Source organism: Pezoporus occidentalis, unplaced genomic scaffold (genome assembly GCF_034315485.1).
Source record: "Pezoporus occidentalis ecotype Australia unplaced genomic scaffold, CSIRO_AGI_Poc_V1 ctg55, whole genome shotgun sequence".
NCBI lineage: Eukaryota > Metazoa > Chordata > Aves > Psittaciformes > Psittacidae > Pezoporus > Pezoporus occidentalis.
This window is the reverse complement of record NW_026915888.1, coordinates 4,248,018-4,263,518: the sequence shown is the minus strand read 5'-3', so window position 1 is coordinate 4,263,518 and position 15,501 is coordinate 4,248,018. Positions and strand designations below refer to the sequence as shown.

General features: G+C 51.9%; 1 protein-coding gene across 4 annotated transcripts in view; it reads right to left on the bottom strand.

The window, feature by feature from the left end:
• Window positions 1–15,501, bottom strand: part of ARHGAP26 (Rho GTPase activating protein 26) — a 116,542-nt gene that overhangs the window by 33,053 nt on the left and 67,988 nt on the right. For all 4 annotated transcript variants that reach the window (XM_062638181.1, XM_062638182.1, XM_062638183.1 and 1 more), the window contains one exon: window positions 2,712–2,871. In XM_062638181.1, coding sequence (XP_062494165.1) covers window positions 2,712–2,871 — 160 coding nt within the window. The remainder of the gene's footprint in view (window positions 1–2,711; window positions 2,872–15,501) is intronic.

The following is a 15,501-nucleotide window of genomic DNA, read 5'->3' as shown; positions in this document are numbered from 1 at the left end:
CCAAGCCCTGATCCTAGTCTCATCCCAGCACTACTCCCCATGTCCAGCAGATCTAGTGTTAGTACAACCCATGGGATATCACTCAAGGAGCAGCAGGTCCCAGTGGCTGCAATCATAAGGGCAGACGCCAGCGCTGCAACGCCTCAACGTGCAGAGGCCTGAGAAGCTTTAACAACTGTTTCAGAGCCTATTGCTGCTGTGAGTCTAACAACAATTTGGATCTGGGACCTGGAAAGCTGTTAAACCTCCAGAAATGACTGAACTTGCTGGATTACACACAGGGTTTAATGGTCAGTGTCAGAACCTCTGGCAACGCAGAGCACACCGTGATTTATCCGTCATTCCGGGAACCTTCACAAAGCCCCTGTTTTGCTGACTACGATTCCAAACCGCGCATGGCTACCAAGGTGCAGGGCGCACGCTAAGGCAGAGGTACCACCTGTGGGAGCACAAGGTCACACTCATCACGGAAGACACAGGATAATCAGCACCATATCCTGCAGCATCCTTCCCTGAGACTTGTATGGCTCCAGGATGAATGCTTTTCCCCAGCAATAATCTCAGGGGGAAGATGAGCCAGATCTCAGACGGGGTGACTGCAAATGCAGGCAGGCGAGCAGGGAACGCTGACTAACCCCCCCCAAACCCTCCCACTGCCCCGGCAATCAGATAAACCTGCTGAAACGACGGCGTAAACAGGCTGCCAGCAGTCATTCAGACCAAGAGATGTCATCACCAAGCTTGCTTTTTTCCCTGGTTACACAATGACAACAGTCACTTTGATGGGAGAGGCGCTCCACTTACCTGGGGGAAATGTAATGTCAGACCAGACAGTCGCTGATTGCCAGGAACCATTCAAATCAATTACGTTTTCCCTGCGAATGTACTTAATTGTAAGCAGTGGCTCTGAGTCACTGGCATAAAACAACATAAAGCACCAGCAGCACCAGCACAAGCAGCTTGCTTATTGCTAATCACCCACGGCAGCTCCTGTGGGGAGCCTTCCAGGAGCTCCAATCAATTCAAATTAAGAAATACACTAAAACAAACCAGTCCTGAACCGGCACTAATGCTGCATTTAAGAGATTTTCCTCTCCTGGAGTTATGTCTTCCTATCTCCCTTCTTCCCAGGATCTTTTCCCGGGAGCCCTGCAGGGATGGGGACACGGGTTCACAGGGCCCTCAGAATCAACTGGGGACAAATGTATGTAACCAGCTCACACATCCACCCTTCCGCCAGTGCCAGGAGTCGCTTCTAAGGAGGGGGAAGCATGGAAGAGCCAGGGCACTGCGGGGCAGGAGCTGTAATGTGGCTGGTGAGCACAGAGCAGCCCTTCCAGACACGATCACTGCAGAGATCTGCCATCAGCTCCTCCGCAGCAACGGCCGATGGAGGGCTCGGCTGGCATGGCCAGGGACCGGCACAGGGAGGAAAATCAGTGCCTAAAGACGTGTTTGTGTGAGGGCCCATGAGGGGAGGGCTCCATAAAGCACAGCGAAGGGGAGGGACAGCAAACACACTCACAGCGGTGCCGTGCTGCCTGGGACACTGGCGACACAGCAGAGACCTCATCCCACCGGGAGAGGTGGTGAACACCTCCCTGCACCAACCAAGAGATGACAGACACGGAGGTGACCATCAGAGGCCACCGTGAGGTTTCATGATGGTTCCTCCACCAGGACCAAGGCTGGGGAAGCTGGGCTTTGCTCACAACCACAGGTTCATCTGCACAGCTATGCAGATGAACTAAGCCATCGTTGCCATTACATTCCATGCAGAGGAAAATTGCTCCTTCATCCTAAACAAATACCATAGTCTCGATGTGCCTGTGGAAGCAACTTCTCTAAGAACACACAACATGGACACTGCCTCCCTATCCCTGCTGGATGCACTCCTGATGCCCCTTTGCAGCCCCACACAGCCATGCCCTGGGTCTGCTGCCCACACCACAGGTACCAACGGTTCAACCTTGAACCTCAACCTGCCAGAAACACATTCACAGCATCTACATGCAATAGCCCAACACCAGAGCCAGAGCCAAGCCTGCCTCTGCTTCTTTCTTCGCAGCCTGAATGCTCAAATTAGTTATTTCTGTCCATCCCAAACCACACAAACAAAAGAACATGTTTGAATTGAGAAGAAAATGGCATTTTTATGTGATGTTGTTCGCATGTGACCAGCCGGAGGGACAGCCCGTGCCACTGCCTCGCTGAGCTGCTCCTGCTGCAGACATGAACGTCCTTATGGCCAACTAACACTAATGCATCATAAATCAGGGGATCAACACTGCGCCATGGAATAAACCTGGATTTAGTCAGAGAATTAGGAATCCAGTCTAAGCGTGCACCTCACACTAGTTTCTTTTAGTGCCCATCTCCCTTAAAACTAAGGACAAATTCCTGTTAAACCGTGGAAAAGGCAAAGAAGTTGGGATTTCTGTAACGGAGACAGAGACATGCTGACTCACACCAAGATGACTATAAAAAAGGCTGGTTACCAGCCTGCTGGTTACACAACTACAGCCCAAGAACCATCAGTTCTGGAGCCTCTACACCACATCCCAAGTCGTGTCCATCACTGAACCCCCTGGCACAACCCCACCTCCGGTGCCACTGGCTATGGGGACCATGGGAGAGGGGCTGCAGTTTGTAAAGAGACAAACTCCTTTCCATACATCAACTGCACTGACGGAAGCAAGGGAAGCCATTACCTTCTCATGGTTTTCTATTAGAATTTCAATCACGATGTTCTGAAATTTGATGTCCATAATGGCAGCAACTGTTTCCTCTTGAGGTCGGAGCAGCGTTGGCCCAAATACCACACCCAGATTAGCAACAGTCATCAGGTTCTGCTTATGATTATTGGCAACTCTGAAAGAGACGAAGGAAAAGGTGACAGAAGTGATGCGGAGGGAAACCCCCTCCCTGCCTCCCGGCTGGCACAACCCTCACAACCCTGTTTACATCTATTACACTCCTGGTGAGCTCCTTGAAGGCTCAGCCATGTGGAAAAGTACAACCTTAACTATTGTGTTACTAGAGACCTTTGAGCCTCAGTGAGTTGACTAATCCCATCAAACCCCAACGCTATGCTGGCCGCTGAGTCTCATGTTGCAAACCACTCCCAGGAAAACATCTTGAATCATTAATGCTCAAAACTCCTCTACAAACAAATTGTTGGACCTCTGACACACGCTGCTCTCCAACTGAATGAGTGACCTCATATGTTCCAAAACCCAAATCCTTCTCACCCATTTAAGCTTTTGCCTGCACCAGAGGTCAGCCCCATCCAACTAAAACAGGCTGGATGGCGAAAATGGGGCTGTACCCCTGGACTCATGTACACACACACATGCTCTTCCCCACCCCACTGGGGAATCCACCTGACATGGGCACCCGCTGTCCCAGGGACCACTGACACTCGAGCCATCCTCCCTGTCATCTCCATCTATTTTTATGTTCCAAGTATTGCAGCCCAGTGGGAGCAGATCAGTTCAACAGCAAAAGAGCTCCTACTGAGGACCTGGCACACTGCTGAAGTGCATTTGGGGGTCACTCTGAAGTAGCTCTGGTGTGAGCCCTGGTCTCAGTGGTACAAAGCACCAGCAGTCCTAATAGAGCATGTCCCCTGCTCCAGCTCAGCCCCGCTGCGATGCTGGGATATGGGGCATGCTGCCGTGTGGGATGCAGCCAGGCTGTGTCCGACCACAAGTGCCAAGGACTTGGCTGCTCAGCTATGACATGCTGGAGCCCTGCAATGACATGTAATGCTGTGACACACGTGTGGGTGACAGAGCAGGACCTGCGGTGGGAACCTACAGCCCCATCTCAGCGGCTGTTGCGTATGGTTTTGTCCTGACCTCGCCAACCAGGAAGCCCGATGACTGCAGGCAGCTTTAGCCTAAGGGGGGGTTTAAGTGTCTTTTCCCGTTCCTCCTCCTCTCCTGTCTTCCCTGGACAAATGCAGCAGGTTAGCACAAAGCGAGGCTGAGACTCAGACCTTGCTGTATCGTCCCAACAATGTATTGCCATGAGATTTTATTGATCTCAGGGCCAACACATCACTTATGTGCATGCTCAGCTTATTTCAGTACAGGGTAAGCTAGGGCTGGCTTAAAAGAAAGGATGCATTCCATCCTTCTTCACCCAAATCTCACTTGAACCAGCAAAGAATTCTTCATTCCTCATCCCTATATTTGGCTCCTCAGGCAGAAGGAGAGGAAGTCATCACCAAGAAATGGCTCTTCAGCAACTTCAGCCCTATTTACTGCCCAGGCAAGAAGTCACATAGAAACATCAGAGAATCACAGGCTGGGTTTGGGTTGAAGGGAGGCTCTGCTTACAGAGATGATACCTGAGGAGGAAGGAGCCCATGCACAGCCTAGCAGAGCTGCTGCCACCTCCATCCCTGCTGCCCATCCCAGTGCACAGCCTCTCCACACTCTCACTGAAAGCGAGAGCTGCACCCGCAGTGATGCCAGTGCCTGGCAGAGCTGGCAGCATAGAAGCAAATTCTCTTTAGGGGGACACAACCTCATGGAGCAGGGAGGAAGGCAGAAGAAGTTCAATAGGAAACAAATTCTCAGGAAAAAGCTTGCTTGCTTACAGGAAAATAACTCCTACTTACAGCTATGTTCATAAATTATAGATGTATCCCAGCCTCTTCCGTCACTCCAACCCACCTCCCTATCGAATGCCAATGACGTATTTACACTGCAGCAACATCTATATTTCAGACACATGTCCACATGCTGCTATTTGGATTCTGAAAAACGCAGCTGTAATTCAAACAGCTTTGAAAAGTACTAATAAAATAATATGTTAATGATCTTCCGTGGTTAGAAAAACACTGTTCATTTATAAAAACCCAACCGAATTGATCCGAGTCTTACAAAATCAGGTCCCTCCATTTCTCATTACCGTTCCCATGTAATACATCACTCTAATAAATTACATTGTCATTGGTTCATTATGGGCAGGCAGCTGTGCACCATTCCCCTCATTATTTCAGATGAAGCTATTAATGGGTTCCCAAGCAGGACCTTGGGTGCCCAAGGGATGCCCATGCACCCAGATGCAAGCACTGGCCCTCGCCTCCATCCCAAATCCCTCCTTCCTACATTGGCTCTGGCCCTGTAAAGCCTGGAAGACATTTTGTGCCAGTGCAAATCTGACTCCTGCCGAACTAAACTTGGTGGCACATGAACTTCTGATCCGTACCATGGGTACTGTTCCAGCTGCACACTTGAGAGCGCTCTGTTACCAAAGCTATGCTAAAAAACATGATTCACCTTTCACATGCTTCAAATTTCACATCCATTATCCACATGATAATTTACTATAAATTATACCTCTTCATCATCCTTTGCACTAGAAAATAATGGTGCAGTTTCTAAAGATGGGGTGTTCTCAATCCCAAAGTGTGCTTAATGTTGGTGCTTTTTGTCAGGCATTGTTAGTGCCATTCCTGAGCTGCCCTTTAGAAGGTTTCCAAGGATTCACTACATTTTCCTTTTAACCTGCTGTTTCTTTCTGGCCCTCGGTGCTCTCTGAAAGCAATTGCATGAACATTAATTCAGATGGGTCCCTTTTCAGTCCTCTCTGCCTCCCCTCTTTGCAGAACACACTTCCAGCACAGGCAGGCACTGGCAAGCAACAGCTAATGGAGAAATGTGCAGAACAACCTCTCAACTCCCACTTGGTGCTTACAGTGTTCCAGGCTATCATTGCCTCTTGCACTCTGGGCTGTTTGTCCTCCTCGTAACACCTGATGGTTCCCACTTGTCTCTGGGATCAGCACTGGACAGACCCCAGAGCCCCTTGATGGAAGGAATATCCACACCCTGCAGAGCATCACCAATGAGCAGCCCTGCACAGGGATTTGTCCAAAGACCTGACCCACTTGGTGCAAACCCAAGAAGCACCTTGGCTTCTGCAAGCCCCCAGCCAAAAGGAGGATGCCAGCTCCGAGGCAGGTTGTGTCCTGGGGGGGTCCATGGGCAGACACTGCTCACTGTACATTCACTGTCACAAAAACAAAGGAGAACAGGAGCAGGGTAAATCCATGTTGTGTGTTAAATCAGATTACACCTGGGTTGCTTGGATACTGTATAATCACCAGGACGGCCAAACATAATTTAATACAGAGTAATTGGTAGTCAGGCCTCAGTGCAGGGAAGCAGACAGGAACAGTAAATATTTCTCTGCTGCACGGGCTTGCAATCAGCACCCTGTAACAGAGGAGAAATGCAGCGGAGCCGGATGGGTGCTGCAGGCGGGGGAAGCCCTGCACTGCCTCCTTATTTGATCGGTGTTAATATTAGAACCACAGACTGGTTGGGTTGGAAGGGACCTCAAAGCTCCTCCAGCTCCAACCCCTGCCACCGGCAGGGACCCCTTCCACTAGAGCAGCTTGCTCCAATGCCCTGTGTCCAACCTGGCCTTGAGCACTGCCAGGGATGGGGCAGCCACAGCTTCTCTGGGCACCCTGTGCCAGCGCCTCAGCACCCTCACAGGGAAGAGCTTCTGCCTAAGAGCTCAGCTCAGTCTCCCCTGTGGCAGGTTAAAGCCATTCCCCTTGGCCTGTCCCTACAGGCCCTCATCCAAAGCTCCTCTCCATCTGGCATTACTTTGTGTATGTATTATACCTATATAAAATACACATACATAAGCCTCAGCCAAGGAGTGCTGCCATTAGTTCAAATGTCTTCCCTGATTCAGGGAAAACAAACAAACATCTGAAAGGGAACAAAGATAAAGTCTCAAGTGTTTCTATTTCCATGCCTGGGACAAACCTTTGAAAACAAAGTGCTTGTTACGGCTGGCCTAGCGAAATTGATAGGACAGCAAATAATGCGGCTAATTCGTTCTGCTATGGGTAAAAATACATTTCATGTCTGCCACCACCTTTAGAGCTTCTATTTAAAGTGGAAAGACAATCATGCAGAGAGACAACAACCCCCAAAATTATGGAGGCTGCTCTGTGGAGCTTCTTGCAAATGAAAGGCTTGCACTTGATCCCAGACACGAATGAAGGTAAAGAGCAGGACACAGCACGCGGGGTGACAGAGGCACCTGCGGATCCTCCATCCACTCAACGGTGGGAATCACAGAACAAATCCCAGACTGGGTCTGGCTGGAAGGGACCTTAAAGCTCAGCCAGTTCCAACCCCTACCGAGCGCTCACAAAGAGCATCGCGGCTGCAGGACGTTCACTCCTTGTGCAGGGGGAGGCTCAGCAAGGCTGCTGGGCTTCCCTCCAGTAAAACCCTGCAGCCAGTGTCCTGCCCCCAGTTCTCCCAGTTCCAGCCGTTTCACGCGGCAGGCACACAGCGCCGGCCGCCAGCGGCGCTCACCATTGCTGCTATTTGTCGGATAAAACCTAATGAGTTCTGGGAAATGTTCCTGGGTGCGTTCAAGTCATCCCTGCGCACTAATGAGCTTAATTGGGCTGCAGCTGATGAGTGCAGAGGTAGACAGCGGGGCGAGGGCCGGGCTGGCCGCCGTACCAGCAGCTCCCATGGCTCCGCATCAGGAACAGAAGAGCTTCTCTGGGCACCCTGTGCCAGCGCCTCAGCACCCTCACAGGGAAGAGTTTCTGCCTAAGAGCTCAGCTCAGTCTCCCCTCGGGCAGGTTAAAGCCATTCCCCTTGGCCTGTCCCTACATCCCTTGTCCCAAGCCCCTCTCCAGCTTTCCTGCAGCCCCTTCAGGCACTGGAGCTGCTCTCAGGTCTCCCCTTCAGGAGCCTTCTCTTCTCCAGCTGCCCCAGCCCAGCTCTCCCAGCCTGGCTCCAGAGCAGAGCTGCTCCAGCCCTTGCAGCATCTCTGTGGCCTCCTCTGGACTCACTCCAACAGCTCCACGTCCTCCTTGTGTTGACAAGACCAATAACAATAATAATGAAAATATTTCAAGTTAATAAAAGGAGATTTTAAAAAAAAAACAACCCACATCTCCTGCCCTGCAGTGCCCAGAGGAGACTGGAAACAGAAAATCCTCACCAAGTGCCCCCGTACACCCCGATGCCACCCATCGCTCACAGTGGCACGGTGGCATCTCAGAAAGCACCATGGGGCTCGCTTGCCTGCCATGTGGTCACTGCGCATTCCCTGCACACAGGAGCAGGGACGGGAGCATGGGACAAACCCCACCATACACAGCCCTTTGCAGGCTGCGGAGACTCCCAGCATCACAACTTCCACAGCACCGCCGCTCCAGCAAGGAGAGCCAAGTGCGGAGGAATGCAGATGAAGGCCAGGAGATCCAAAAGGAGGACAGACCACCAGGGACACGCAGAACCTCCCAGCAAAGACAAGGGCAAACGCAGCTGACAAAACCTCCAGGTGCAGCACTGACAACTCAAGGGGCGTTCAGCCGGGGTGAAGCATGTGCTGCAGTGGTGCTGGGCGGCTTGACTGGCTCCAATAAGCCTCCCTCTTCCTCCCGGGTGAATCTGGCCACAGCTGGATGCTTGGGTTCACTCCCAAGTTAAAAAAAACCAAGGGAAAGTGCTCGCATCGCGCTGAACAGATGCAGAGGCCAAGCGTGCAGCTCGGTATCCACAAATCCCGATCCCTGTGAAATCCAGACATGCTGTGACGTGCAAGGAGAACACGTCTGGGGCTGCAGTGCGCCTCTGCTTCAGGCTTTCCAGATCAAGTCACCACAACTCCCAAAGCCACCCACTCTGGCTGCAGATAAGCTGAGCTTGGTGAGACATCTCAGGGGGATAAGTTGACAGGGGGGTCCTGAACCTGCTCCCCAGCCCTCAGCACAAGGGTGGCACGTTCCCCATCAGGCATGACCACGATGCCACCCAGTCCCCACCTGCAGAAACACTGCCAGAAAAGGGGACTTTGCCCCGAAGCGTCCTCAGGGATGGAGCTGGAGCTGCCAGGGCTGCACATGCTGTCCCCTGTGCCGCTGCCACCCTGCAGCAGTAACACCCTGTTAAAGACCAGCATCCTTCATGCAGCCCATGGGATGTCATGCTGAGCACCGCAGAAACTCTGCCACCCTTCCCAGAGCCCCACCAGCAAACCTCACATCACCACATGCAACCGAGAGGTAACACACGGTGAACACAATCCCCATACCCCTGCCAGAGCCTTGCACATCTTCCCTTAGTTTTAGCTCTCTGTGTGCAAGCCCAGCACTCAGCTACAACTTCAGCCTGCTGCCCTCAAATAGATCTTTCCTCTTTACAATAACAATTCTTTTACCCATTAGCCACAGCCATGGAGGCAGCTTGTGCTGCAGAGGGGGGGTTTGGCTGGCTCCAGGCTGTGCCTGCAGCCCCTCAAGAGCCACCCTGTGCATGAGCAGCATCAGCCCCAGTAAACCCAGCAAGGCACCCAGGTTTTCCTCTGAAACCTGAAGTCCCCAATGCTTTCACATTGCAGTAAGGAAACCTACACAGCCATCGGGTGCAAACAGCCTGGAAGAGCAAGAAGCCCCAAGGCAGATCTGCCGCAGTCGTAAGCGACGTGCCGAAGCCTCACCTGGGAGGTGGAAACCAGCCAAAGCAAAGGGGCTTCCAGAAAGCCTCCCAGCACGAACCGGCACCGGCTTCAGCAAGTGCAGCTCCCGCTGGCCCTGCAGGGAGGCACGGGAAACTATGCAGAGCCGAGAGCCAGGTCGCAGGGGAAGGAGCAGAAGTTTCCCTGGTGTGCACCTGCACAGTCATAGAGGAGCATCATCGGCCATGGGGAAGGGTAACCAAGCAGGTTTTGTCCTTTCTCCTTCCCTTTAGAGGTATTTTGGAGAACATTTGCTTCACAAACACAAAGTCAGTGCTGAATTCCTAAATGAATGCCGTTGGAAAGAAACAGAATACAGAAACAGGCGGCTTTGCAGAACAAACTGAAGTCCTGTTTAACGCAGCAAGTAAAACGCTTGTCCCGTCCTTGCCAACGGAACAAGGTTTTGCTCAATGATTAGAAAAACATCCCCCATGTTTTATTGCACCCACTCACCCCACGGTGCCCTTCCTATATCTCGTGGCAGCAGATGACCATCAAATCGCCATCCCAGCGACTGCAGCCCTGAACTGGCAGCCACAGCTTCTCTGGGTGCCGTGGGCCAGCGCCTCAGCACCCTCACAGGGAAGAAAAACTCATCCCAGGGAAGAACTGCAGCTCAAAGACATCTTAGCACTGATGACTTTTATTTCCCTCTCTTGTGCTAAAGAAACATTTGACTCAAATCTATAGAATTGAATTTAGCACTGGGTCTGCTCAGTGTAAAGGGCAACCTGGGGAAGCTCTCATTAAAATGCCCAAGTCCCACTGTCTGCAGGGACCGAGGAGACGCAACCAGGAGCGATGCCAGCCATTTATTGGAAATCTTTTGCTGTCTCTAGACTCAATCTGTTTCTGTACACAGCCTCCGTTTCACTGTGATAAACAATTAAAAAGAACCCAGATAACTGTGTGCCATCAACAACCTCATCCAACAACACTGAGCTCAAACGCAAGCCCATAAGAATTCACGCTTGAGTAACGCAAGATGCCTGGTGCTTCTCCCGAAGATCCCGGCAGGGATGCTCAGCCACAGGAACTGCACAGCAGACCCAGCATATGCCGCATTACATGCTACTGAGGGACCTTGCCAGCGCTGGTGATGTAAGCTTTGGTCTAATTTAAGACACCATTATCATATCTACAGAGATGACTCTGATGCGTGATGGAGATACAAGCAAAGAACCCGCTAAGAGATGCTGCAGCCTCTGCAGCGCGCTCCTCCCCGGCTGAGAACTGGGGCACCAGCAGGAAATAGAGGGATCTTTTGGAGAAGGGCAGAAGAAAAAGCTACCAAACAGCTCCTGTATGGACAATCCAGGTTGAGGAGGTTAAAAGCTCCTTTGCAGAAGCAGAACAAAGCCTTTTGCTAATTTGCACATTACAGGAAGCCAAGCACAAGAAACACAGCGAACACCTACAGGCTTGGGGTTTTTTTCTTGGTAAATTCCACAGAATCTCGTATTAAAAACAAAACCAGAAGGATCATTGTTGCCAGGTCCTGCTCACCCACAGCTCCGTGCTGCCAAAGCCTTCAGCTCTGGAGAGGCTGAGAGATCCCAGCCTGGTTTGGGTTGAAGGAACCTTAAACTCCTCCAGCTCCAACCCCTGCCACGGGCAGGGACCCCTTCCACTGGAGCAGCTTGCTCCAAGCCCCTGTGTCCAACCTGGCCTTGAGCACTGCCAGGGATGGGGCAGCCACAGCTTCTCTGGGCACCCTGTGCCAGCGCCTCAGCACCCTCACAGGGAAGAGCTTCTGCCTAAGAGCTCATCTCAGTCTCCCCTCGGGCAGGTTAAAGCCATTCCCCTTGGCCTGTCCCTACAGAGCCTTGTCCCAAGCCATGGGACTGGCTCCGGTATGGTGCTCACCAAGCTGCACCTATCTCAGCTCTCCTTAGCATCACCTAAAACCTGATGCTCCAACCCAAGACACAAAGCAGAGAAACAAAACAGGAGGAGAAAAGGGGGGGAAAAAAGGCAAGATCGGGATAAAGAACCACAGCATGAGCCTGACCCGGGACAAACAAGCCCAGGCAGGATCCTCCCAGCTCCTGCAAGGCACAGTGTGCCTGCGGGAGTCACTTTTCATGCGACATTGCTTTTGCTGCCCAAGGGAGCACCCCGATCCCTTGGGTCACTTGAATTCCCAGGGCTTCCCCTGGAACCCAGCAGTGCCACGATCCAGAGGGATCAGAAAGAGGCACTGGGAAAAGGAATGGATGGCTGCCGGGCCTGGCCACACAGGGTCAGAGAGCTCAGTCACTATTTGCTCCTGGCAGCCAAATCAGGTGAGGAGCATATGAGAGCAGCGCATCGCGGAGGCCTCAGCGGCTGGTGGAAATTTCCAGAACGTCCTGGACAAGAGTGACTTACTGGAAGTAATACATAAATCAAGCAATGAATAGTTACCAGACAGCAGCATAAACAGCTGCCACGGGGATGAAATCAGACCTGCTGTGCCAAGAGGTGTCAGCCTCCTCGCCGGCTGCACCTTCGGGGGGAAACAGGGAAAACAGCCCAAGGAAAAGCCTGTTTCTGGGCACGCCACAGCCCCCGGTCCTGCACAGGAGCTTCAGTGGGTTTCCCGAGGCTGCTGGCACAGAACTCACCATGGTGAGCACTGGGGATGGGACCTGGCTCCCATGGGATCTGCACAGAGCAGCCCGGGAGCAGGGCACGGCGCTGCCAGGGCTGGGATTGCTCCATAAGGAAAACAAGCACCGTCTTCTTCTTGTAGGCAGACCTGGAAGAGTTCTTATCCCGTTCTCCTTTGCCAGTGCCCCCCGGTTCAAGAGAGCAGAGCCCCTCCCAAAGGCCCCTTGCTCCTGTCCCATCTCACTAATGGGCTGTCACAGAGGGTGGGTTCCAATGGATGCCCAGGCTGTGGCTGATCACAGCCACCCCACGGAGCCCATGGAAACCATCCACGCTGATAAGTGCAAAACACTTTGTGCTCAAGATAGCAATCACTGTCATGTTGGTTAAAACATGTAAACTAGAAAACACCACCGCAGCAAAAGCAAAGGGAACCGGTCCCTGCTGGCCAGCCCACAGTGCTGAGTGATTGAAGATAATGCTGCTAAACACATGTACATGTTTCTTCTGCAGCGTCCTTTGGGGTTCTGACCTTTTGCCAGGAGAGGAGTGGACCTGCAGGCCCTGCTCCTTGGGCCAGGAGATGCACGGAGCAGCAGCGATGCATGGAATGATGCAGAGCTGCAGGAGGATCTCAGGAGCCCCACTGAAGGGTGCAGAAGCACAGCACCATCTGTACTGGAGAACCTCGATCTCGCTGCCAGAGAACAAAGCAAGGCTCAGCTGTCAAAGTGTGCCCATGCAAAATCAAGTAATTCCTCAATGCCTGAAGCACCATCAGATTGAGCTCCTCCTGCTCTGCTCTCCAAAGCACTCACTCCTTGGTGAGAAAGTACATTAAAACCGAAGGAGAAGACAGTGTGCCTCTGCTCTGTTTCAAGTTATTTGGCAGGGAAAAAAAATAATAGTTTAACCAGAGCTGGCACATGGGGTTGATAAAAGAGCACTGGAAACAGCAGTGCAGCCGTTCTGGGAGATAGGTGCTGGCCAAAAGGGGATATCTGCAGGAAAACAGCACCAAAGCATGCAAGGAGCGTGCTGCTCAGTGGCTGCTGCAGGACAGGCTGCACCCAGGGCGCTCTGCAGCACCCAGGTAGTGCTGATTTCCTCATTTCCCAGCTAAGGACAGTGGGGATAAGGAAAACATCCCAGGATAAAGAGGAAGCAAACCCTGAGGATGGCGTGAGGAGATCTGCACCACAGAAAGCTCAAGGCTGTTGCCCCAATGGGCACAGGAAAAGGTGGGCATAAACCACTAGGAAATGATGCTGGGAGAGCAGGGAGCCAGCAGTGTCCCAGGGCACTTACCACCTCCCCTGGCACCAGTTCTTCATGTACCTTTGTAAAAAGGGTGTTTCTCCTCCTTAAAGCAGGGAATGAGGAACACTCATCAACCATCCCTGCAATCACCGAAAGCTCCACGGATTAATAGACTGACTAAGCAGTAGTGATGCTGATAATTAAAACAGCTACAAGAAACAGGAGAAGAGACATCCTGTGCTTGTCCTTCCGTCCTTTGAAAGACACGGACTATTCTGCCCCAAGACAAGAGAAACCAGGTGGGTTTTAAGATCATCCAGAGCCTCACTGGCTCCAGCAGCCTGTTGGCACGACCAGTGGATGCAGGCATGGGGTTCACTGGGACGGGGAGGACTGCGGGTATTCAGGCTTCCCTGCAGAGATCCCCTTGGACAAGGATCAGAACAAAGAGCTCTCCTCTCTTTCAGGAACAGCAAATCACAGCTGCGCTTATCGCAAGCATCCTGACAGAGTGAGCATGTACCAGGAAGGAAAATTAAAGGTTGCACCTACTCATGGGTCAGAGAGTAACATCATAACAGCAAGCTTCACTGGAACCAGGGTCTGCAGAGCAGGGGGCATTTGCAGCATCACGTTCCCAAGGAGGGAGCAGGAATTGCTCACATTCTGTATTACACAGCAGGTGATTGCCTGCACACATGAACAGGAGACAGGAGGCAGCACAAACAGGCTCAGAGATGCAGTAAGAGACAGAAATCAACTTCATTGTCTATTCACATCCTGCCTGTGTCTGTCCCCGGGACCTGTCCTCCATCCCTCCAGCTCTTCTTCCCCCTAGAGCCAGAGCAGGACCCATAGCACCTCCCTGCTGTGCAGTGGGAAGGGTACTGCTCAACCACCTCACAGGCACTTCTCCCATCTGCTATTTCATTTGTGCTAATAATTGCCATTTCTGAACCTATCAGTTGTGATAGCAGGGGTTTGTACTGCTATTAACCACAGCCCCATGCCACATGAGGAGCCCCAAGTCCCTTTCTAGTGGGCAACAGCGAGCATACACACCAAAAAAACAGATGCAGGATGACACAGGATGGACTCTATGTGACTGATACAGGAGTTCTGCTTTTAGCATAAGAGAGCTTCACAGCAATACTGTGAGAAATGCTTTTTCAGCTCTTGCGATCAAAATGCAGATCTTGATTATTCATACATTACTTTAAGTAAGAAAAAGGGCAGAATCAGATGAGTGCAGCCCAGCTTGGAAAGGAGCCCTTTGGCTTTGCCAGTGTTAGCCATGGATGCCCTGCTCTTGGCTCCCCTCACCAGGGATGGGCAGCACTGAACCCCAGCTGGTCCCCCCATGTCAGAGCATCCCCCTTCCCTACACAGGCCAGGATCCCCCAGGAACAGCACTGGGACCAGGGGAGCTGCTGCAGGGCGGTAGCTCCATGGAGCAGGCTCTCGCTCCTCAGCTTCCTGCCTTTCTCTGAGGTATTTTTTTCCCATTAAATAACCACTATGAGCTGTTTCTCTTCCTACTCACTCATTGTTTGTGTTTTGGTTTAGTTCCTTGCCCACTAAAGCAGCATGAGACCCATTGCATTATCTGCCTCCCCTCTCCACATCTCTCACTCAAACACCACCAGGTTTTCTTTTACATAAAAAACACTTCAGCAGTTACGAGATTCCTCACACAGATTTGGCTGATGGGAGTACCTGGAACCGGCTGGCCCTTGGCTTGAGCCTGTAAATAAAGCAGGTTTTGAAACTGAGATCTAAACCAGCTCTTGGGCTTTTAACAGCCTTGCCGGAGAGCCCATGGAACAGATACAAACCCATGTCAAAAGAAAGCATCTGGAGTCATTTTTAATCCTATTTCAAGTAGCATTTGTTATTTTTCCTCTTGGACAGATAACTTCAGGTTCTCCCAAGCCTTCTTCTAACCGGTTACTCCCATTAACTCATTCCCAGATTCCTGCCCCATCCCTCCCGCTCCTGTGGCGCTGGTGGGAACACAAGGGCAGGTACGACCCGGCAGCCTTGAGCCTGGCGCAAACACCTGATGATGCTTCCACTTTTAAAACACTAATCAAAGGTTTCCATGGCAACCTGCAGGAGCAGGATGAAGAC